We start from the raw sequence: 23,472 nt of genomic DNA on the forward strand, positions 1-23,472 counted from the left end.
AGGGTTGGTCCACAGCCAGTTTCTATGCTGTTCCCAGAGTTTTCCTTGGATAACTTCCCTGCGTTATCCTGCGTCCAGGCTAGGAAGTAGTTGTAAAAACCTCTCTGGGTCAGGGAAGGATGGCAAGCCAAGGAGCCCCACAGTCAGCAAATAATTCAGACTGAAGGTCATGAGAGAAGTCACAGAGAATGTGGACATGGAAGGAATGATTTACGTTTGTGCGGTTTCTTGGATTTGATGAGTGTCGTGATAAAAAAGATGTTGGCTCGTGTAAAAACATTAAGCTCGTGATGAATTATCTCCCGTTCAACGTGTAGATAAACCCCATATTTTAAAAATGATTTAAGGCAATGACACCAGCTGTGTCTCTGAGGTTTGCTGCTTTCTGTTGCACAAGAGTGATAATTTTCAGTCTCGTGTACTCGAGCTGCTCAGACATGAACAAACACAGGCAGTGAAAGGCTCGACAAACTGTCATGAGGCCAGACAGGATCTGCACTGACTCATGGAAAAAGACAAATGCAAAGCAGATAGCTCTCCATCAGATAACATTGCAACGATATTCTAAGAATACATTTATTGATTCGATCACTAATGCACGTTGATCGAGCTGGACACATTTTAACAACAACTTGTTTTGAAGTACCAGCCATCAGTGCAACATAGTCTCCTACCTGTTGACCATGTGCTAAACCCCACCCTGTAACAGTTGTCCTGGTGCTACATCAGAGACTAGAGAGAGATGTCTTCTCTGTGGATATAAGACCGTGGCGAAGACTTTACTTTTTGCTAGGAGCAGCTTTGGTCTCACTCTTTTAGCATACTGTATAATCATGTAGACCTTTGTAGCTAATTGGTGCAAATTACATATGCTTTTATTCTGGCCATAATATGAATTATCTAGAAGAATTAATATGAAAATAAATAAAATACTATAGTAAAAATATAAAAAGTTAGCTGGAGACAGTTTTGATTCAGATGCTAGCTAGCAGCAGCTAAAATCGTCTGACAGTCTTCAATTCAGTCAACAAAATCAACGTGATCGAAGAAGATTTATATTTCTTTGCAACTTTGGCCTACATAATTTTTTTCCCATCAAGTTAACATTCACATTTTATCTCTGATATTCTTTCCTCCTAATTTTACTTGCAACATCAACTCCCACTCACCATATGTGTTGTTTCGGGCACGTCGCCCACAGTTAATTGCATAAAATGTGCACAAGCATCCATTTCTGAGAAACAGACTGTGGTTTCCAACCAGCAATGGGGCTTCATTTAGTCCCGATAGTTCACAGGGGCCTGGCTGATGTGCTAAAGAGGAACGGCCAGCTGAAGCACATGGAGGAGTTTGGGTGAATGAACAGAGGAGCGGAGATGAAACAGAGCAAGTACAGCTGTACAGCTGGAATGGAGACAACTTCTCAGCCAGCAGCTAATGGTTCATAGACACACACGCGCACACATACATGCACGCACACGTACAAACATGTCCAGGAAGACACATTTCTAACCACACACACACAGAAGCAGACACAAAAAACTCCCACACATGCACCCAACACACACAAATCACTCTGAGCGGATAAAGTCAGGAGTCCTTTTATGGGTGTCGAAAACAAAGCGAAGGATTGGATGTTAGGCTGGAGGTGAAAGCACTGTTATGATATGATATGCTGAGCCAGGAAAGGACCGTCTGTACCCCCCCTCCTCCCTCCGCCGCCATCACCTCCCCCCCATCCATGCTGCAGGCTAGCGTTATTAATGTATTGACTTGCATTATTGATGCATGGCATTATGATAATGGCTCTGAGAGCACTCGTGGGGAGGAGGGGGTGGAGGGTAGTCTGAGTGTGTGTGTCTGTTTGAAGAGGGGGGGGGGTGTAACAGTGTATGACTGGACACTAACAGGCCCACATACGAGGGACGGACGATAGATCGTCCACTTCCTAAAGAAATAATTAAACAAAAATGTGAATTTGACACCACCAATTTAGGACAGAAATCATCTCAGATGTCACCGTCTCTGCCCTCCATTTGTCTCTTTGTCTATCTCTCCTCATCTCTGTTTTAATCTCAGCATCATCAGAGCGTTCGCCGTGGTTGGTGGGCCGGTGACGCAGGCTGAAAACTCGATACGCTTTGAGACACCGAGCTACAAAGGGTCTTCTGCCACACACAGTGTAGTTTAGTTTAGCGTTGAAATAGATATTAATCTGCAGCAACACACTCCGGTGCCAGCGTTTGAAATGTGAATATTTTCTTTGTCTTCTGTGATAATATATTGAACATGTTTACCTTTTGGGGCCAAATAAAATTAAATTGAAAACATTTCTTTGGGTTTTTTGGAAAATTTTGACGGACATGTTTCAGTACATTTTACAGACAAAACAGTGAGCTGAGAAAATAATCAGTATGTGAATGAATGATGACAATACTAGGAAAAATAATATAATATATATATAGACTGAGGCAGGATCTAGGAAGTTTTGGAGCACACAGTTATAGTGCGAGCGTTTGATATTTTGACATAAAGCAAGTCTTCAGAGCACTGGTGGGCTCGGGGGTGGGGAGGGCCCTCTTGGATGCCCCTGTGATAGATAAACCGTGATGAAGAGCCCTCGTGGGTGCCCTTCTAATGTTCAAAATGTGGTGAAGTGCCCGCGCTTCACTATAAATGTATCACGACTTTCTGTGCGCCCTATAACCATCCTGAGTTTGCCACTGCTTCAGATAGTTTAGTTGACGATGATAGTTTGCCGATGAACCTGCCGACTAAATAGAAAATAAAATAGAAATACGCTATTTCTCGAGATCAGACTGCTCGTTTTTTCCGACCAGCGGTTCACAACTAAAGATTTTAAGTTTATTATCACATAAGACAAAGAAATCAGAAGTTGAAACAACAGAATATTTGGCATTTATGCACGTCTGCGATGTATCGACTGATCTTCTTAACTCTACTTAACTTACTTGACGTCAACTCAAAATAAATAAAAAGGTGTCTTACAGAATATGCTTATCAACAGTTTAGACATACTGTATGATAGTCACCCACCTCCCTATCTCCTCTCTCTCTCTCGCACACACACACACACACACACACACACACACACACAAACTGCTCTTACAAATAGGTCTGTTGCATAATTTAGTGTGTTTCCCAGTTCTCTATCCAGCCGAAATACAATTCCATAAAACATGCAATATTGATTTTGTCCTTTGCCAGATATCTGTCCCAGGGAATCTTTCAGTCATACAGAACACATCTGAAACTTGTGTGATGTTGGTTCATTAACTGTAAACTCCTTTAAAAAGATATTGTTGCTACTTGTGCGTATGATTTTAAAATCTTTTCTTGTCCAACGTGACCTCTGTGTGGTGACATGCACACCAGGTAATGATCGAAAAATGAATAAGCATATTAGTGTGACTTAAAACTAAATAAGGACATATATGATATAATATATTGTGCATATTAATATTTAGTATGTAAACAGATGTTTAGACATTTCTGTAAAGCAAAACTAAAGATATGTTTGTTTTGCTTGAAGTGGACAGTTGAGAGAAGCGGGGATAAATTAGGGGAGGGAGAAAGAGACTAATGAAAATCAAGAGGAAGAGATTAAAACATTGTCTTCGGATCTAATTTAAAATGTAATTTAAAAAGCCACTGGCAAACAATGATGCAATTATTCCCACTGAGATTGTCTATTTCTCTCTCTAAAAGAAAAAAAAAGGTCATGAGAGTACTTCTAAAGAAGCCGTTATCACATTTAAAACTGAAAAAAGTGATTTCTTGCCTTGTTTTTTTTTCGTTTCAAGAAGAGGCGTCGCAGTGGAACCAACCGGTGTTGTGCATGAACTGTAAATGCTTCTAAAACAATTGCAGGAAAGAAACAGAAGAGATAAAGTCTTTCTCCTCTCCTCTCCTTCCAGGTGAAACCTTCTCCGAAAACTATAGTCACACGGAGCGATGTGAGCCCTGCACGGCGTGCGCGGGTCTGCTCCGCATGCAGGCGCCCTGCACGGACTCCAACGACGCCTACTGTGTGTGCAACTACGGCTACTATATGAACGACATCTCACAGCGTTGTGAACGCTGCACCAGGTGTCCTGAAGGCCAGGGCATGCTGTACAGCTGTGAGCACGACCACGACACGGTGTGCGAGGAGTGCAACGGGGACACCTACTCGGACCAGGAGAGTTCTATGGAGCCCTGCATCCCCTGCACCACCTGTGATGAAGGCGAGACGTTACAATCCTGCACCTCCCTCACAGATACAGTTTGTCTAGGTAAGACGATCAGTTCAAAGATTGATTGAACTTTTATCAAGCTTATGGACAACAACAACATCATTGTCCATCATGGTGTTTTACTGTGGACAACAACGCCCAGCCCTTATGTAATGTAACTGACAAAATTGTCTCACATGGTTGTTTGTAGGTTTTCTAGAGTAACTGGGACACTGTTTCTGAAGAATGATATTACTGTTGGATATTTCTGTTTTATCAGCAGATAAAAACAAAGATGTCCTTTTTTGCAGTTTTGGATGCAATGTTCGAAAACCCTTTAAAACACTAACCTTCTTACAGAGAGATAAATAAGGCATTCATGAGATTTTCTTCACTCCGAGAAGGGTAAAGGACTGAGCTCTTCTTTTTAATGAGACAACTAATTCACTCATTCAGAGATTTGTTTTTCAGCTTCTCAGAAATATGGCTTTCGGATGATCCTAACTAAACACTGGCCAAGTTTATCATGAACTTCTGTGCAGAGCGAGTCAAGTTGAATGATGGGCTGAGCGACCAGAGGTCACGGTGGCCTGAATAGAGTCCATGCGGGCGCATACTCGCTGTCCGGCACTGTACGGACAGAACAACGTATTGGACGTCCATATTGCCAGCCACATAATCAGCTCATCTCAGCGCGACATTGTAGACATTGTTGGCGCATGGACCTAAATGCCACGCCGAAGCTTGTCTCATTGTCTTCACGGGCTCATCCCTTCCGCAGATACAAAGAGCACACTCTCTCTCTGTTGAGGGTTTAGCAGGAGGTCATATCTCTGAACGGGGTTCTGAATTTCTTTTATATCATCGGACCCTGTGGGTATCACACTTCAAATCAGGAATTCCTTATGACTGCAGTCACAGCTCATTCCAATGACCTGATGCCTCACAGATTAAATCAACGCTTTTGTGAAATGACAATAAAAGGAGTCTGTTGACCAGCCATGCAGTCTGTTGGGGCAACGGTTTGAAGGATCTTGTTATCACAGCGATGAGGACAGAGTGAGTCTCAGGCTAAAGGGAGTCTTTTGTGCCTCTCCCATGATCCCATTTGGCCTCTGAGGTCTTTCAGTTTAGCCCATGGGGCTACTTGAAGGAGATAGTAATGAGTAAAACAGACTTGGAATTTTTTTTTATTTGACTATATCTTCTGTTTTTGTCGTGTTTGAGTAGTTTTATGTTTTGCCTTGTGTTTTAAACTTAAGCATTATGTAGGATGTGTGTTATTTAAAGGCTTTATTACCTCCACCAAGGAAGTTATGATTTTGCTCTTGTCCATTTGTTGGTTGGTTGGTTGGTTGGTTGGTTTATCAGCAGGAGTGCACAAAAGGTTTGGATTTGGATTTCCACCAAACTTAGAGGAGGAATGGGTCTGGCAGAATAGACCCCATTAACTTTTGGTGTGGATCAGGATTTTTGCTAATGTTGCAAAGTAGAGAGTTGTTCAACATTTCCAGAAATGTGTCAGGAAATGATGCGTGAATCTGGATGAAACGAAACTAGAAGATTAAGCTTGATTGAATTAAATGGGACTGTTGAGCCTTGATGGAGGTATAACTCTCTACTGAGTGCCTTTCTAATCTCATGGATATCAGCAAGCTTGAGCAGGAAGGACACTGAACTGATTTAAGATGATTTAAACCCCAAACATGTCACCTGCTACCAGACCGTACAATCCAGCTGCTTCATTTGAAGAAGAGTTATGAAAGTTAATGGCTTGACTAATCAAGTTTAAGCTGTTGCACAATCTGATTTCTCACATTGCTGCCGTCAAAAGATCCCTTATAACTTGCTCTGACATGAGGGGTAGTATTGAGACTGAGCTGTATTAGCGATATTGTCCAAAGCTTCGGGTTTATATTCGTATGTATCTTTCCATTCAAAGTAGAATTGCACAAAGTAATGCTGCCTTCCTCCTCTCTGTCAACACGTTTGAGGTTAAGGTCATATTGGCAGTGAAGCATCACTTAATATTGTGAAAGATTACAATTAAACTGTAGTTACTAATCCCAGTGACGCTCTATTACCCAGGAAGGCATGTTGGCAGTTTACGTTTCTGCAAACCACTGATACGTTCCCACTTGACTACATACCATATAGACATTTCTAGAAAATGTGTCATATTACATTCACATTACATGTTTATGACCGGACTGTCATGGTTTAAGGAGACCTCAGGACAATTTCCAGCCATGTTGGTGGTGACGAAATCAGAACATCTCATGCTGTGTTTTTTTTTTTTACAAGACCTCTGCCTTTCTCCAGCCTGTTTATGGAGACAAAAGCAGATATTTTGAGCAAAAACACAACTTTTCGTACCATAACCAGGTAGTTTTTATGCCTAAACCTAACCAGGTCATAAGCACGGCGCTGTCAGGACATGAAATAGAAACTTGAACCAAATGTAATGTTAGGTTGCAACATGAAGAAATGTAAAATATATTCTGGCGATTGGGTTGAAGAAGATGTGGGTAAAGGCCAATATTAAAACAAGTAATAGTCCGGTGAGTTCAGAAACTTACGTCATTTTACCGTAATGCAGCCTGTAAAGCCATATCACAACATCGCTATATCCAAAATTTAAGACGATTTACAGTCTCATATCACAATCACAATAATATATTGGCCGGCCCTGGATGAATATGTCATGAGTCCTGGATTGTGTGACCATTAGTGTGTACTGGCTGTAGATATACAGTGAATAAAGCATGTAGTGTGAGTCGCTGCAACACAAACAAAATTAATAAATTGTGTGTCTGTCAAGCTTAACAAAAACCAGGGAAAATATCTCAGACAGAAAATGTAATTTGATAAGCAGAAGTGGACACAACACGCGGATGTTTGTCTACCAAGTGCCCCACTGCTGTAACAACATCTCCAGTTGAGGATGATAATGGAGCTTGATTCATCTTTTGTTTTTCTAGAGAAGTGTGATGGTCCGAGAGATGATTCATCTTAGATCAAGATATAAGGAGCCAGAACTCCCACACTACAAGATCCTTTAGATAACACCATATTTCCTGATGAATGTGAATTTGCTGTGATTTCAGGCATGACGTACGGCTCACAGCCCACCGTATATGGCCTTCATAATCATTTGTTACTCCACGCTCTAACCCAATCATGTGCTCTTTATTTCTAATGTAATCTTTTTACCGAAGCACAAGCGTTATCAGCGCTTAAAGATCGGTGGAGCTGCCAGACGTCCGCATCCATTAGTACTGTGGAGTCAGGCGACACAGGCCTGAAGGCTAAACACAGTCAAGAGGGAGGAGGGAGAGAGGGGAACATGCAGAAGGCCACTGCCCGTGAAAAGACAAGTCGTAACTTGAGACGCTGGAGACGTAGTTTGACTCGGGGTGGAAGGACCAGAACATCACCTTGACTGTACTGTAGGTTATCTTTGGGGAGAAAGCTGGATTTACTGCTGTTATAATGAGGATTATATATGAGTTAAGGCCTCAGCTGGATTTCCCCTTGTGATGATTCAGCACTCCTTTATGTGGATACGTGCTCAGCTGTTATGTGAGGTGAAAATCCAATTTCCTCCCACACTTCCAAAGGGATTAGTGTTTTGTTTTGAGTCTTCGAAAAAAACCTCCCCTCCTTCGTCTCTTCACTGATGGTAAAACAATGCTCGTACCGACCAGACTTTGTGTGGCTGGACCCACAGAGTTGAGGGTCTGGAGGCAAGATGCTTATCTTAAGAAGCGCGATATGACTTCCACTCTACTGCAGGCCGCCGAGCGAGGTCAGAGGTTGAAGGTCATGGGAGGCTTGTACGTGGAGGGAGTCTCTGTGGGAAGATCAGGCAGTGTGAGTTTCCTCTGGGGATGTGCAGCGAACAACATGGCATAATCCCCGCAGTCCTTCCAGGGGTCACAACAACACGAGACAAGTGAAGTTGATTAGCGCTCTTATTAACCGCCCTTCGAAGTGACATCTACTGCGTTATCACACCAGCAAAGACAAACCAAAACTGTGTGAACCAGCCTTGTCTGTAATGCTGCTGATCATGTTTTCTATTAACCCTCAAAAGCCTGACTCTCCGCTATTTAATTTGTTTTTCCTACAATATTCTATCGGGAGTGCAGAAGCTTTACTCTGTTAACTCAGACAGAAGTCCTTTTAATCCAAAAAGATGTACTTGGAAGTTAGCTAGGCTACAACCAACAGCTTCCCACCATAATATATGAAATACAACATCCCTCACAGCAACTACAGCATTAATCAACTTTAGGCACTCGCAAGTTGCTAATCATAGTAAGGGAACTCTATTTATACCTCTATTAACTCTATATAGCACTTTATTTTCAGTACTGTATTAGTAATAGAGGTAATAACAGGACTGGTTACTGTTTGTCAAGGCCAGTTTATCTGAAAAGGCATTATCACTAGGAGTGGCCGACCTCGCTGAACTTTAACAAGCTCCTTTCAGAGTTACAGTTGACTGCGTGGTGCTCCAGAGAGTGGTCGCTGCCTGTTCTTATCAGTTTGAGCTTTTGGCTACGAGCCCTCGACGCTAGTGGAAAACAGAGGCTTTCGATCTTAAACCCTGTTACTCTTTGAGATTGGCTGCGCACATGCTGGCTGACCTATCACCCAAAGATTGAGTTTCTGCTCCTGTGGCAGCTCAGGCAACAGGTTGAGGTTTTTGCAGCACGCAGGCAATTATATTATTCATGCACACACATGCACTGAAAGGAAGTTGACAGGGTTACTCAAATATGAGTCACAAAAAAAGCTCACGCAGAGCCTTATGCATGCAGACAAGCAGCGTGATACTCCCGCTCCAGAGCGCAGATTGAAATCAATAAGATGACTTATTGAACATTTCAGATCTGAGACAGCATATGGAAGGATGAAGGTCGAGTGGGTGCGGTTAAGAGGAAGAAAATAGGGGGGGAGGGGGCCAAGTGCATTTGGTTATTGAAGTGATAGGTGAGGAGGAGGAGGGAGCTGTTTCCTTCCTGAGCTTGGTTGACCTTAACGATCGACAGGCTGCCCTCCTGAAATCAAATCGTAATCTGCTAACTAGCCCCATGCATGCACAGCACTCAGGGCGGGAGCGGTTCAACTAAATCAAGACAGAAGGACGGGAAAACGTGGAGTGGTAGATGGAGACGAGGAGGGGAAGGGAAGATGGAAATGAATGGGAAGGAGAGGCTTTCTTTTCACGAGTGATGCATGCGCAACTGTGACGCCAGGAGGAAACTGGAAGACGGCAGTGAAAATTGGGAGTCTCTCGGGAAAATCGGCGAGTATGTCCGTAAAAAGGGTTCAATGAATGATCGATTCCATTAAGCATCTTGACAGGCAGATAAAGAGAAGGAGACAAATGGGAAAATGATAAAGGGCAAAATGCCATCCACATTTCTGATTTCCTGCATCTAAAGCATTTCCACTTCAATAGCTGTGAAGAGCCCCCAATCCCAGTCTGACTAAACAATTCACCGTCTTTGTATCGCACAGTCACTCATTGTGCGACTATAGCTCGCTCTCCACACATCTCTTGACTTATATCTCTACTGACTCAGGCTCTATGGCCACAGTTGACCTTCTCACAAACCCCTCTCGCTCCCTCCTCCACACAGTATGGGCATTGTACCGACGAAGGAAGTTTTAAAGTCGACTGTGTCTCTTTCTCCGCTCCAAACAATAGTCGACTCCTTGTGGCCGTGACTCAGTCTCCTGAAGTCGCCTGCCACCCCTCAGGAATTTACCCCCTCGTCATTCCAGGGAAAGTATTTGGAGGTGATTTGGCACCAGCGGGCCGCTCTGGTCCAAGGGTGATCACAACACTTGCGCTCTCGCTCGTGCCGTTCATTCAGCGCCAGAAATTCTGCTCTGGGAGTCGAGGTTTTGTCCTTGTGAGGGTCTGCAGTATGTATTGGAGGATTGTGTCTCTGCCAAGAAAAGTCTTTTTCTCAGTGTTTCAGTGTTATTTATCTCTTTGTCTGCCAAAGAAGTGGCATTAGGAGGGAATTGTGTGTGTTGTTGGCTCATTTGTTGCATTATTTCTCCGATACTGAAAGCTGGTTTTGTAGTTTTTCTACAGGCGCTGAAATTCCAGAAATTAGGACTGTATTGTTATTTCAAACATATATAAAGATGCTAGCATACAGTGTTGTGTTGATCTTTTTTCGTAAGGAATTTATACAGCAGTCAATGATAAGAGACAAATATATTTTTGATCCTGTATTAACTTTGGCGTAAATCACACATACTGTATGATGTTTGGCAAATTAAAAGTTCATTTTGCTCGTCATGAAAGCCGTAAAGATAGTAAAATACCATTTAGTTTTGTGTAACACCAATCAGTGAACTGCACCGCCACCAACACCAACAGGGCCGTCACCTCGGCCAAGAAAAAGTACTAACAAAGGTGAAAATCACAAAAAATCTGCCAACACTGACAACTGCAGTTCATGAAAGGAGAGTTAGTCAGCTCTTTCAGTTGGCGAATATACAGGACCGGCTCTACAAGGTTTCCGTTATGGTTTTTGGTGAATGTTACATGAGACACAAAATAAAGTCCCATGGTGGTCCACCGAAAGGAGCGAGACTTCCCCTCTATGTACCAATAGGCTACTCTGTTTGAACGAGTTCACACAAGATGTACAGTATTTATGATTCATAAATACTTTAGTTACAACTCTCTTAAAGGCATTTTTACAAAGTAGCACCAAATGTTTTAACTACAACAGACCACAATGACACACACATCCACAGCTGAACTGTACACAGGAGCTGCAGGAAAAGGCAGAGATGGAGAGAGTGGAGAGAGGGAACAGATGCTGAGAATGTGGCCCGGTCGATAAAAGTGATGGAGTTACTCCTCTGCACTCTCGGGTTTCTCTGGTTGACCTCTACGAGTGCTGATCACATTCTGCCGCAGAACAGGCACACACACACACACACACAGATACACACACATGCACAGACGGAGGCGGGCACACACATGCGGCCTGAAGAAATCGACAAACATGCGTACACGTTTCAGGGGTGTGTTCAGTCGCGGAGCACGTGGGTAGAAAAATGAGATGGGTCATGTAAGGTAGGACCCGAGCCAGAGGCCTCAAGGAGAAAAAGAGAAAGTGTGAGAAGGAGCGAAGAGGTGGTGAATCAGAAGAAATCCCATGTGTTGAATGTGGATCAGCAGAACTGGGGCAGCAGCATTCATCGATGTCATCACATCCCTTCACTTGTGCTTGTTGTAACAAAAAGAATATCATAAAAGTGTCCGTCATGGCTGGATAAAAATCAGGTTTTGCAGGGCAGGTCTTGGCAGCGGTCGAGGCTGTACTCATGTGTCATCACATATAATAAAAGAAAACAACTTGGCTTGTGTCGGAAACTCCTCCTTCCCTTTCTGATGAACTCTAGAGTCAGCATCTGAAGTATGAGGTGTTGAAACTACAGCAACACCTGCTTGGAATGAACCTGCGTGGCTGCTGCCCCACACATACACTCACTTTGAACACAAATGACACACACACACACACATGCTCCACTGTTTTCATATACCTTCAACAAGAGCGCTCTCTTTATAATTATTCATCTAATGCTGTAAGTACACATCTGCCCGGATTTCCTGTCACAAGTTAATCATTAACAGACAAAGACGGGAGGAAATTCCAGTAATTCCACAAACAACCAAAGAATGCCGAACAATAAATATAATGAAAGCTGTTGACAGGAGTTACAGTTGACTAAACCTGTAATTTTGACAGCTCCCCGTCTCTCAGTTTTTATGACCTTGATAACCAGCTGTTGCCACATTGTGAGCCGGCAACATTTTTGTTCTTTAATGGAAATGCCACATGTGAAGACGCTGTGGGGTTTAAGTGTTCCTGTTTGGGTGGTGGGATCAAGGAGTGTTGTAGAAAAACATTTCAGGACTTCAACATGTATTTATGTTTAATGAGGCACATGAGATACAGCATATGCATTATAATACAAATTAAGGAAGGAGGAAGAACACACATTTTAAGTCAGTTAGGTTTTTTATTTTTATTTTTTTGCCTACAAAATAGCATTACATCTGTTTATCTTAAAGGGGCAATATGTAAGAATGTTTGTGAAAAGATAACATTAAAAAATATAGCTAAAATAATCAACAGAAAGTGAAGAAATTACACTTATGACATTATAACGTCTATTTACTGCGTTGCAGAGATATCTACTGACGTTAGCATACTAACCAGCTAGCCCCGGCCCGTCTCTGTCCAAAGCTCCTGTGCTAGCAGCAACACCAACACTTGCCCAGTGCTCTGAGACCACCACTAGCTGCACAGCTAACTGAGCTAACTAACGGACTCTAGCGACAGTCAGCAGCAGTTAGCAGTTATTCTGGTGATATGCTGGAGTGCTGAGGATGAGTTAAGGAGTCTTAACAGCCTGAGGGAAGAAGCTATAAAACAAAGTAGCACTTAAACAAACATGTTTCGACATCATCGTGTTACAGTTAACAATCGTACACAGCCACAAATAGATACATTACATCATCATTCATCCTGCAAACAGCTGTTTAAAACCTTCTGAAACAAATGCACAAACCAGCCATTTCAACACAAAGTGAAGGTTCTGTGCACTATTTTCTGAAATTTAATACATTTTTTTAAATTTCTGATACGTTGATGTAAATACAAGATCTAAATACAAGATTATAGGAGTAGCACATGACTTCAGGGGACAATGTAACGATCACTAAAATGTCTCAACATGATTATTCTCTGACCGAGAGCAGCGGTCCTTTAACCACTGAGCTCCGAGCAGAGTGGAAACAAGCTGAGCTCAGCAGAAGGTCGTTCTCCACTCTGAGGCCAGATCATTCAATGTGAGAGGTTGAGCTAGTGCTTCAGTAAAGGCACTTAGGGCCCTGTCTCAACTGTTAATCATGAAGGGAGTGAGCGCACAGTAATGATGCAGAGATGTAGAGAGTAAACAGAACGATGGATGGATGGATGGATGGATGGATGAGATAAATGGTTAATGTACAAAATGAATAAAAGATATAACCAGGAAGGTTGGACAACAATGACGTTGTGTTTACCATCAGTGGAGGGGCTCAGGGCTCTGATGAAAAACAGGTAATGAGGGGAAAAAAAGTGGCGTCCAAGTTACCATACGACCGGCTGACGGAGGAACTGTCTGATAGGAGCGAGCCAAAGTGTAGCCAGCGGTGAAATGGATAGAGAGAGGATTGAAGGATAAAGAGATGGGGAGGGGGCATTTGTTCTGGACAAAGAAGATTTCTGTCAATGAATGGTGTCTGGTTTCCTGTGTGTGTGTGTGTGTGTGTGTGTGTGTGTTGATGGGGGGGGGGGGGGGCAAAAACAGTCGTGTGAGGAAGACAGACAAGCCATGGTGGTGATGCCGGTGTGTATGTATGAGTCTGAAGAGGACGGAAAGCAATTTGATATGCTGCAGTGCATCATCAGAAGCCTGTTTGTGTCTATTTAGTGTTTCTAGGGCATTTTATTTAACAGATATTAGCCCAAAATATTGATATCAACCATGTGAACTGGTGATACTTGAAGAAGAGGGATCAAAGTTGACGCAGTAGAGGCGGAGACGCTGTCTCTTTTATTCCATGCATTCCTCTTCCGTGATAAAACCTGTTCAGTTGGAGATTCAGGTTTGCTAAGCTAGTAGCGGCTAATATTGCCTCATGCAGCTAGTGTCAAGCAGAGAAGATGAGCAAGCTAGAGAGGTCTGGTAAGCTAACGTCCTGATGTGACTCTGGGTGTTTATTCCTCCAGAAGGTCCAGCTCTGCACCCAACTGTCTCCTCTAAACATGGCTGGTTCTGAGCAGCTGAGCAGCTTGGCCTTACCCACACAACACTCAGCACGTGTCTTTTGATTTGTTTTGACAGAAAGATTCCTCTCTAGTTGGTTAAGAACAGATGCTAACAAATCAGCAAGACAAACAGGCGGTTATGACAAATGTAATTACTTTACCCTTAAAAATACAGCACACGAAATACATTTACCTTCCATGTGTCTCGTGTCAGATAAAAATAATGGCTTTACAGGGCAAGGATTAACAATGATGGACATCCAGCGTAATAAGTTCATCAATTTGATGTTCAGTATATTGACGTTTCTGTAAAGTACTTATCACATCCTCAAAATTCCTCCAGCTAAAAGCCCCACAGCCGCTCATGAATCCATCTAAATAAGCCCCCACTAAATGTTTTCGCCTCATTAGTGAAAAATGGCTGCCTCGCACTCAGCGGCCCTCCTGAGGTATTTAGAGCCCTTGGAAGCCAACGGGATGATTTCCTGTTGATGATGTGAATAACTGTAAGTAAGTGACAGGCGAGGATAGGTTTCCACATCCGCGGTGAGGAGCGAATATGTCTGCTTAGCGTTAATGGTCGGAGGAAAGTGGGCAGGACTGGATGGACAAACATGCTCTTTTCCTTGTTAATGGCTCCCTGGGGAGGAGGAGAAATGACCAAGCATTGTGGGATGTAATGTGAGTGTGGGTGTGCTTGTGCAGCATGGGAGACATTTACGGTTTTACGGGCTGGGGGGGTAGGAGCCAAAAAAACAATAGGAGCTTGAAGATAGGTGTTCTGTGTCATATTAAAATGTATACCCCCAGTCCACATCTGGTGAGTCAGATTACTCCATAACTGCAGGAGGTATGAATACTATTTGCTAATAACACCATATCGACTTTAAACGATGAAAATATGTCGGTGACGTGTTTACAGCTCGTTTCCACTGCCCCCAAGTGGCCAAAAAATCTATTTCAACCAACCCTTCGATATCTTAAATGTAGAATAAATGCCTGTTATTGTTGCTTTGTTTCCACATATTCACAAAGCTCATAAAATGCCTATTCCTCCTTCACAGTTACCACCGACCCCTCAGTGTTTTCCACGCCCTTCGAGGAGCCCTTCGACGAAACCACACCATCAGATATCATCATACCAGACGATGGCATCACCACCACCACCACTACAACCACCACTACCACTAACGGAAATTCCCAGCAGCGGCTCCCCGACGGCCTGAACGACAAACTCATACCCATCTACTGCTCCATCCTGGCAGCGGTCGTGGTCGGCTTCGTGGCCTTTATCATCTTCAAGAGGTGAGGACACAAACCAGAAACGCAAGCATGACAGTGTTTTTTAAATACACGCTGCTGGTTGAAAGGCTTATTAAATTATTTGTAGTCTATTTCTATTAATAACAACAAATGGGAAATTCAACAGCCGGAGGAAAGAGAAGAAGGATCTGAAACTCATCACAAATGCACAGGGGCGACAAAACCAAATTTTGAATTTCCGCAGTTTCATAATTAATGAAATCATCTGCTGCTTTTCTGGGTGAGAGCGCACTGTTGTCCTGTGGGCCACAATATGGTCCGTTTACTCACATATGTGAAACCCATGCTCCTCTCTTAATGCACAGAGAGCCCACTGTTAAATGTTGAATGTACAATATGTTGATTGAACTATGTTGTACGGCAAGTGTCTGTACATTCACGCACATAAACATCAAGACAGATCAGAGCCGAGGTGGGTAAACACTGAAAGCAGCATTTTAAACAATTAGCTGCAGCTGCCTTATTGAATAATAGAGGATGTTTCACCTACCGGCCACTGCTCTCATTTCAATGTTAATATCTCGAAGCTCTAAAGGCATTATCGAAGTTATTGCATGTAATGTATTACCTTGTTTTTATTGATGGCAACACTTGGTTAATGGTCTTTTAGAGTCAGCATCAGAGCAACACATTGTAGGTTACTCAAGGTGCCGCACCTTAATATTTTATGATGTGGCACACCTACTAAATATTTATTATGATGTCAGATAATCCTGAAGACAGTGCTTAAAGTGGGCAAGTACTACATCTTACGATTTCAGCGTACTGTGACTTTTTCTTGTTAACAAACACTCCTCACTACTCTTTTCTACCCGTTCCTCACCCCTGCTGTTAGTTTCCACAAACAAATATACAGTGTCCAGTGTTTTCTCATCTTCTGACTCGTTTTCATTCAGTTGGAACAACTGTAAGCAGAACAAGCAAGGAGCCAACAACTGCACAGCCAACCAGAACCAGACGCCGTCACCTGGCGGAGACAAGCTGCACAGCGACAGCGGCATTTCTGTGGACAGCCAAAGTCTGCAGGAGCAGCAGGCCCAGACTCAGGCACACACAGGTAACACACTAATACCTGAGGCCACTCCCTGAAACACACTCCAAGAAACACAGTAGCCCTCATTTATCAAACTATTACTCTTAAAGTGGACGTCAGCACCGTTTTAGTACAGAAGGCAGCGTTTTTATCTGCCGCTGAAGTCGTCCGGTAATGAGTTTTCTTCTAATCCACAATTAAGTCTGATGGGATGAACGTACACACAGACTGTGTCCGACCACGTCAGTCAAAAGAAAGGAATTCCCCCTCAGGAATGAGCCGTCTCTCCCTTCGTAAGCTCCGACTTGAATACGACCTTTCAGACTTACTGTAGCAAATCAGCAAACAAGGATTACAACACCGACAGCGCCACAGCGTTTGTTTTTTTTGGCGGCACGTGCTCCTGGGCGTTTCTAATCCGGCCTCGACAAACCAGTTTGAGAGACTTTAGGACTTTTAAAACCACATGTTTGGACAGATAATGGCAAAGGAAGAAAACAGAGTTGTACAGGAAGGAGTTTAAACAGTATCTTAAAGGTTCACTGTGTAGTTTTTGGAAGAAATTTGTAATCGTAAGAGAAAGATCTTCATTGACAACTCAGATAACAAAATGACACGATCTTCTTCTTCCTCTGCAGTTGTCTCCATGGATGAAGAGCCTTGTTTGCTCCTTCCTCTCCACGCCAGAGAGAAAGTGGAGAAGCTGCTGTTCAGGAGCGGCGAAGGAGACGACTGCAACCACATGGACGACAGCGACTGGTGCAACCTGGCGGGCCTCCTGGGATACGAGGAGGAGCGGATCGCGACCTTCCGGCAGGAAGAGCATCCCGTCCGCGCGCTCCTGTCCGACTGGGCGAGCAAGGACTGCGCCAGCCTCGACACGCTGTGCACGGCGCTGCGCAAGATCAACCGCGACGACATCGCCCAGAGTCTGGTGCTGAGCCCGAACGCCACAAAGCCGACCGCCACTTCTGTAGTGTGATTTAAGCTTAAAAGCGAGCAAAACACCCCAACCTTGATATTCTTCCGTGGCTTCGTTCATCCCACATAATTCACGCTCGAAACATAAGCTACTCCCTCGTGAAGCCAGCAGTCACAGTGATGATCAGATATCATGAGTCCTGAAGAATTATTAGACAAAAACTGAATGAGTATCAAAGGAAGCCTCTACTTAATCATCAGGACGGGCTCATTCAGTCTCACGTTATAAAAACCGCCCAATGTAAAGCCAATGTGGAGAGAAATAGTCTGTAATCATTCCATGTTAAGTCTGGATATCCAGCTGCCTTTCCACACTATCTGACATCCAGCTTACCGTCTTCTGACTTTCTTAGCCATGGAGCAACAATGACTCGACTCATCGTGGATACCTGGCTCCTTCATTCCTACGACTCGATCCTTTCTTCTTCATTCTTAAACACGTAGTCAGCGTGTCCCCTTACTTATAAGCCAGTGTTGTATCTGTAAATGTTACTTTACAAGTCTAAGCTACCAAAGAGGAACAAGTGTCTCGAGGCCGCACCTGACGAGCGACATTATTTACATGCCATGTTAGATTTTTTTTTTGAATGTAAGTTGTCAAACGGCTCAATGGCTTGTGTCTGTTGCTACTACCGGATGAGGCCTGCATACCACAGAGTATCTGGAGCTCTGACGACCTGAGGAAGGATGCTTGGACGTGTTTCAAACTAACCTGTTTTTCGCTAATGAAGGCTAAAGTCCAGCTATTTACTCATCTTGTAAATACTGATTTCTGCAGATTCCTCCTTTATCCGACAAGTGCTATAAGAAACTGCTGGCTGGACTCTGTTGGGGGAAGGTCAACGAGCGAGGCAACATGAGACACTATTCTATGTGGTCAGGGCCCATCTGCATAACACAGGAGCTCCCACACAGACTGAGCCGAGGAGGGAAGGACTCAAGTCAACACAGTAACGACAGTGCATACTGTATGTACATAGGCAGACACCACATAGACGCATACACATCCTGTACATACACACACACATAGACCTACAGTATGTAACCATGCATGCATGTACTGTACAAACAAACACACACACAGATCACGTATACATGACGACTTCAGATTCTGCCATATATTGCGTGGAACGCTCTCACGAGGGGACCATATTGTTTAATCTCATTATTTGTAGCCGATATAAAGTACAGTTACGATCAATATAATTTGAAATGTGTGCTATAGATGGTGAAATAACAGTAAACAGCATGCAGAAACTACAGTAGCAACAAAAATCCAGGGTTTTCTATCCGTTTTGCTTCATTTCTCAGGGTATCTTGAATGATTGTGTTAGTGCTACATCAATATTGCACCCTGTAGAATTAACCGAACAAATCTGTAGCCGTTCATGAGACACTAGCGGTGATTCTTGCGACTGACAATCCTTCAAACAGGTGCGTAAAAGAGGGAGAGGGGCCAGAGAGAAAAAAAAGAAAAAGGGTGTCCGGTTTCCTTTATTGTTTGCAACAATGACCTTTGGATAAAAAGGCGAGTCAGTGGACACATAAGTCAAAGGATGTGGGATGAATTCAGAGCCAAGGGAGAGCGGAGAAGTTTTGGATTACTTCAACGTAAAGGTGAAACCCAGGAATCTGCATCTGCATTAACCAGCTTGTTAAAGGTTCATCGTGCATTCCTCTGCTCATGGTAGTGTGAGCTGTTACATCCTGTCGGTTTGTCAAAAATAATCCTTCAAGTATTTTATAATGTTAATATTATAAAGAGGCGAAGTCAGACCCTGTCCTTTGGACCAACAAGTGACCTTATGTCAGAAAAACATACATAAGAGATGCATCATTTTTGTGATCCTGTTTGAATTGTGCCATGAATCACACATATGATGTTTGTCAATTAAAAACATCATTATTCAACTCAAGAAAGTAGCACTTTTTCATAAAAGGAATAAAATATAAAACTGTGAAAATATGTAATTAGAGAGACTATACACAAGTAATAATTAGCCACCTGTTGTATTCATACTCATACAAACCGGCCAATACATCAGCAGGTTAACCTAACTAGCCTCAGTCCAGCTGCTGTTAGCTAGTTAGCTCGGTAAGCCGTCCAGACTGAGCTACAAGCACCAGGGGAGTGTCCGGCAGTGTCCAGTTAGCATGCTAACGTCAGTAGATACTGTATATCTCTGTGACACAATACGTAAGCGTCTTTAACATAACATTAACGCTAGTACAGTATTTCTTGATTATTTTAGTTCATTTTTTAACTAAAATTCTCACATTTTGCACCTTTAACGTTCATCAAAACCCACAAATTAAACATTGTAGCGCCTGTAAATATGAGCTAGCTCACAAAACTAACTTGCTCTCCTCTCACAGAACTGCATTTATTGTCATTTTCACCTTTTAAATTCTTTTTCTGTGCCGAGGTAGCGGCCATGTTGGTGTCGGTGACGTATATCGAGCAGTTTTACACAAAACTAAATGGTATTTTAATATCTTTACGACAAACCGCGACTTTCTTGACTCACAAAGTTGTCTTTTAAATCAACGAACATCACGTGTGGTTCATGGCACAGTTAAAATAGGATCAAAAATGTATTTGTCTCTCTCCATTGACTGCTGTGCAAACTTGGGGCTCACCTGAAGGGGGCGGGACTTCACCTCTCTATTACGCTGCCACCTGAAGACCCCTAGCGCCTGTTTGTTTCCTTTCTCTTTGTTCACTGTCTGTTCAGGGGGAAAGACAATTGAAGGAGCAAATAGTTTACCTTATTACCTATATCACAAACTTCACCTGTCACTCTCGGGTACAGACTGTACATCGTTACTAACCACTAGTATACTGAGCTTCATGCTGTCGTGTTACTTTAAATGAAGGTATTCTCACATTACTCACTAAGGGTCGTTGTGTTTTAATTCGAAATAACAACTGTAAATGGTATTATGTTTCTCTTGTTGTCCTAGATTGTAGCACTTAAATGTGTAATTATGTCTGTTTTGCATCACAAGTGCCTGGGAACTATTTCAGGTGTCCGCTGATGTTGTACATTTTTGTTTTTAGCTGTTTTTGTAAGTATTTTCTCCTTTAGTTGTTGTTTTTTTACTTGTAAATAATTTGTCTTTTTCTAGTTTTTATTTTAGTCAACAGCCCAGAAGGCTCTACTGTACAATATATATATGTGAACGGGACATTGCTACGATATCAGTGCTGTTTAAAAGAGTAAGGAGGGCAAAGGGATTGTGAGGTACGATTAAATGACTGACCATCAGGTGTATTAATGTAGCGAGTCACTTAGACTGGACATGAACACAAACTCAAAATATTTTTAGACTAATCAGAACTGGAAATGTTATAATCAGAAATTTTAATAAACCCCATCTGCCACCAGAAAGACATTACATTATAATATACTATGATTTAAGTGCCCTGTACAGTAAGTCAATCATTCTGCAGTGTTATAAATGAGCAGCAGATTATTTTAGTTTAGTTTAGATTAGCGTAAAGACTGGAAACATCAGGAAACAGCGAGCCTGACTCTGTCCAAAGTAACAAAATCAACATAACAGCACCGCTAAAGCTAATTTACTAGCTAAGTTAGCTAAGTTATAGCTTGTTTGTTTAATCTGTAAATGTAAGAACAAAAAGTTCTGGTGTTTCAAGGGGTTACGTACTGGACTATTCATGCTAGCCTGGTTCTGTCTAATAGCACAGATAGTCCGGTGCTAGTTGGGCAGATTTCGTTCCCTTTGGATAGAACCGGGCTCAACTTTCTCAATGCTGTGGTCAAGTCGAGTTGTTTTGAATGCTCACGTAAACCAAGTTATTTATTTAATTAGCTTAGCTTTTGGCCTTAACTGTTTTCACAACTCAAAATTGTCTAAATTTGACTTACCACAAAACGTTCTTCCCTGAAAGCCCTCAGCTCTTTGTAATATAACTGTGTGAACACTTTCTTCAGAGTTTGCCCTCCCGTCAGAAACTATGACTGAAGATGGAGGCCTTTCCTTTGACAGTATTTGTTTAGTTTGATAGATTTGAGAGATTTAATTGAGAGACAGCAGCCAGACATTGAATTGCTTGTACTAGTAATCCCAATGGAAGGTGAACTTGTCATGATATTGCACTCGAGAGTAACAAAGTAATCATGCAGATGGAGGTTTTGAGGGTGGAGGAGGAGGGACAAGAAGAAAAAGGCCCTGGTAATAGTGTCTCACAGTGCACCAGGACTGAAATGTACAGATCTGAGAAATACTGAATGTTCCTTGTATACTAATACATATACTGTACTATACTTAATGTGAATTTGCTAAATTCCTACAGCAGACAAGCAGTAAAAACCAATAATAAAGCTCCAGTCCGATCTTCTGTATTGCTTCAACAGCTTTATCTTCTCACACACAGACACACACACACACACACACCTGCATAATAGTCTGGAAGCCCAAAAGTCTTTATTTCATGTCACTTTATATGATGTGTCTTTTTACCTTATCATCTTACTTTACTTTATTTTACACCACCCCCCCACTCTTCAGCCAGTGCCCTCTGCCTCTGTTAAACTAGCACGCTTAACAGCTGCTACCTAATTTAACCAGTTAGCATCCTGTTAGCTAGAGCTACAACCAAGCCAGTGTTATCTGACTCAACCAACAAGACGCAGTAAATACCAACCTCTCCTTTTATTGACCTTAACAAAGCTAGGCTATATTATGAGTTTGGACAATTGCCTAGCATAAAAGGTAAGAACAAGTGGGCCTGTTAGCAGTTTTAGCTAGCTCCTGTTAGCTAGAAACTCTATCTAGCTAGACATATTTTGTCTTTGTCTTGTCAGTCTGTCTTTTTTTTTTTTATCTTCATAGAGTTGTAGCTGCATCTTTGTTTGAAAGAAAAAGCCACTAATATTTTAACATTGATATTGTCCAGCTAACAAGCCTGCTGTAGCATAGTTAGCCATGTTAAGCTAAACACAAGGAGGCTGTGTAGTGTGGACATGTTGCCTTATTTACAGCAGCAGCGTGGATTCAAAATGACTTTATATTATAGAAAAGACACGCACACCAGTCTTTGAGTGAGGTTGACTTGGCTCCACTTAGTCCTCTTTTATTCAGATGATGACATGACGGCCCTCAGGCCCTCTTCAAGAACAACAATCAATCAATCAATCAATCAATCAACAATACTGTACATTGTGATTGTGAAGAAGGCCTGAGGGCCGACATGTCATCATGTGACATCACACTTTCTTCATCCTCATCAGAAATACTTTCACTTTGTTGATCGAGCGAAACAGGAAATAAAAGAGACATCACGAAAAGTGACAAGCGAAATAAAATGTTTTCATACTTTCTTAAATGTTAATTCATTATTATTATTATTATTATTTCATATTGTACACTTTGGGGGCTTCATATATTTGCATGCTCCGTCTCAAACACTGTGTGGTTCGGTCTCGCCCTGGATTATTCTGTATTTTACCCTCAGGATGGAGAGGGCCTGTGCTATTTCCTCAAGAGCCACTAAAGTCCTTCTGACATGTAATCCAAGCCAAATGAGACAGACTGATGACTGCGAGCGTTGAAGCACGAGGAGGGACTGAAGAGGACGAGGGGGGACTGACGAGGGGCTGCAGTAGGTCGGACTAGTCCTTCGTTAGCTTCATCAGACTTGACTGCATGAATTATGGCACTGAGTGTGGTCGGTGTCGCAACACAATACTATAATAATAGATACGAGCAGCCTGTCAACGCAATTAGACTTAGTCTGGTGAGTGATATGGTAAAGTAATGGTGCATGAAATGACACATGCCGGCACTTTGGTTCCCACTGGTTTCATGTTTTTATGTCACTGTGGGCTCAAGTCAGTGTGAAAATATTGTGATAGATTATACGTTAGGGTCCAAAAGTAATTTTTTCTTGGATTGAATTCATATATGTGATGACAGATGACAGATATTAACCCACGATAAGACCGTACTGACCACTAGAGGGGAAATTCACATTACAGTACAACAAGTGACTGTTTAAAGAGGTTTGAAAGTT

General features: G+C 42.5%; 1 protein-coding gene across 1 annotated transcript in view; it reads left to right on the plus strand.

Moving 5' to 3' along the window:
• ngfrb (nerve growth factor receptor b) overlaps nucleotides 1–21,798 on the plus strand; it is a 28,304-nt gene extending 6,506 nt beyond the window's left edge. The window contains exons 3-6 of the mRNA XM_084341886.1: nucleotides 3,939–4,295; nucleotides 15,160–15,400; nucleotides 16,315–16,475; nucleotides 17,090–21,798. Coding sequence (XP_084198012.1) covers nucleotides 3,939–4,295; nucleotides 15,160–15,400; nucleotides 16,315–16,475; nucleotides 17,090–17,433 — 1,103 coding nt within the window. The 3' untranslated portion in view covers nucleotides 17,434–21,798. The remainder of the gene's footprint in view (nucleotides 1–3,938; nucleotides 4,296–15,159; nucleotides 15,401–16,314; nucleotides 16,476–17,089) is intronic.
• The last annotated feature ends 1,674 nt before the right edge of the window (nucleotides 21,799–23,472 follow it).

Source organism: Pagrus pagrus (assembly GCF_965226575.1).
Source record: "Pagrus pagrus genome assembly, chromosome: 21".
Taxonomy (NCBI): domain Eukaryota; kingdom Metazoa; phylum Chordata; class Actinopteri; order Spariformes; family Sparidae; genus Pagrus; species Pagrus pagrus.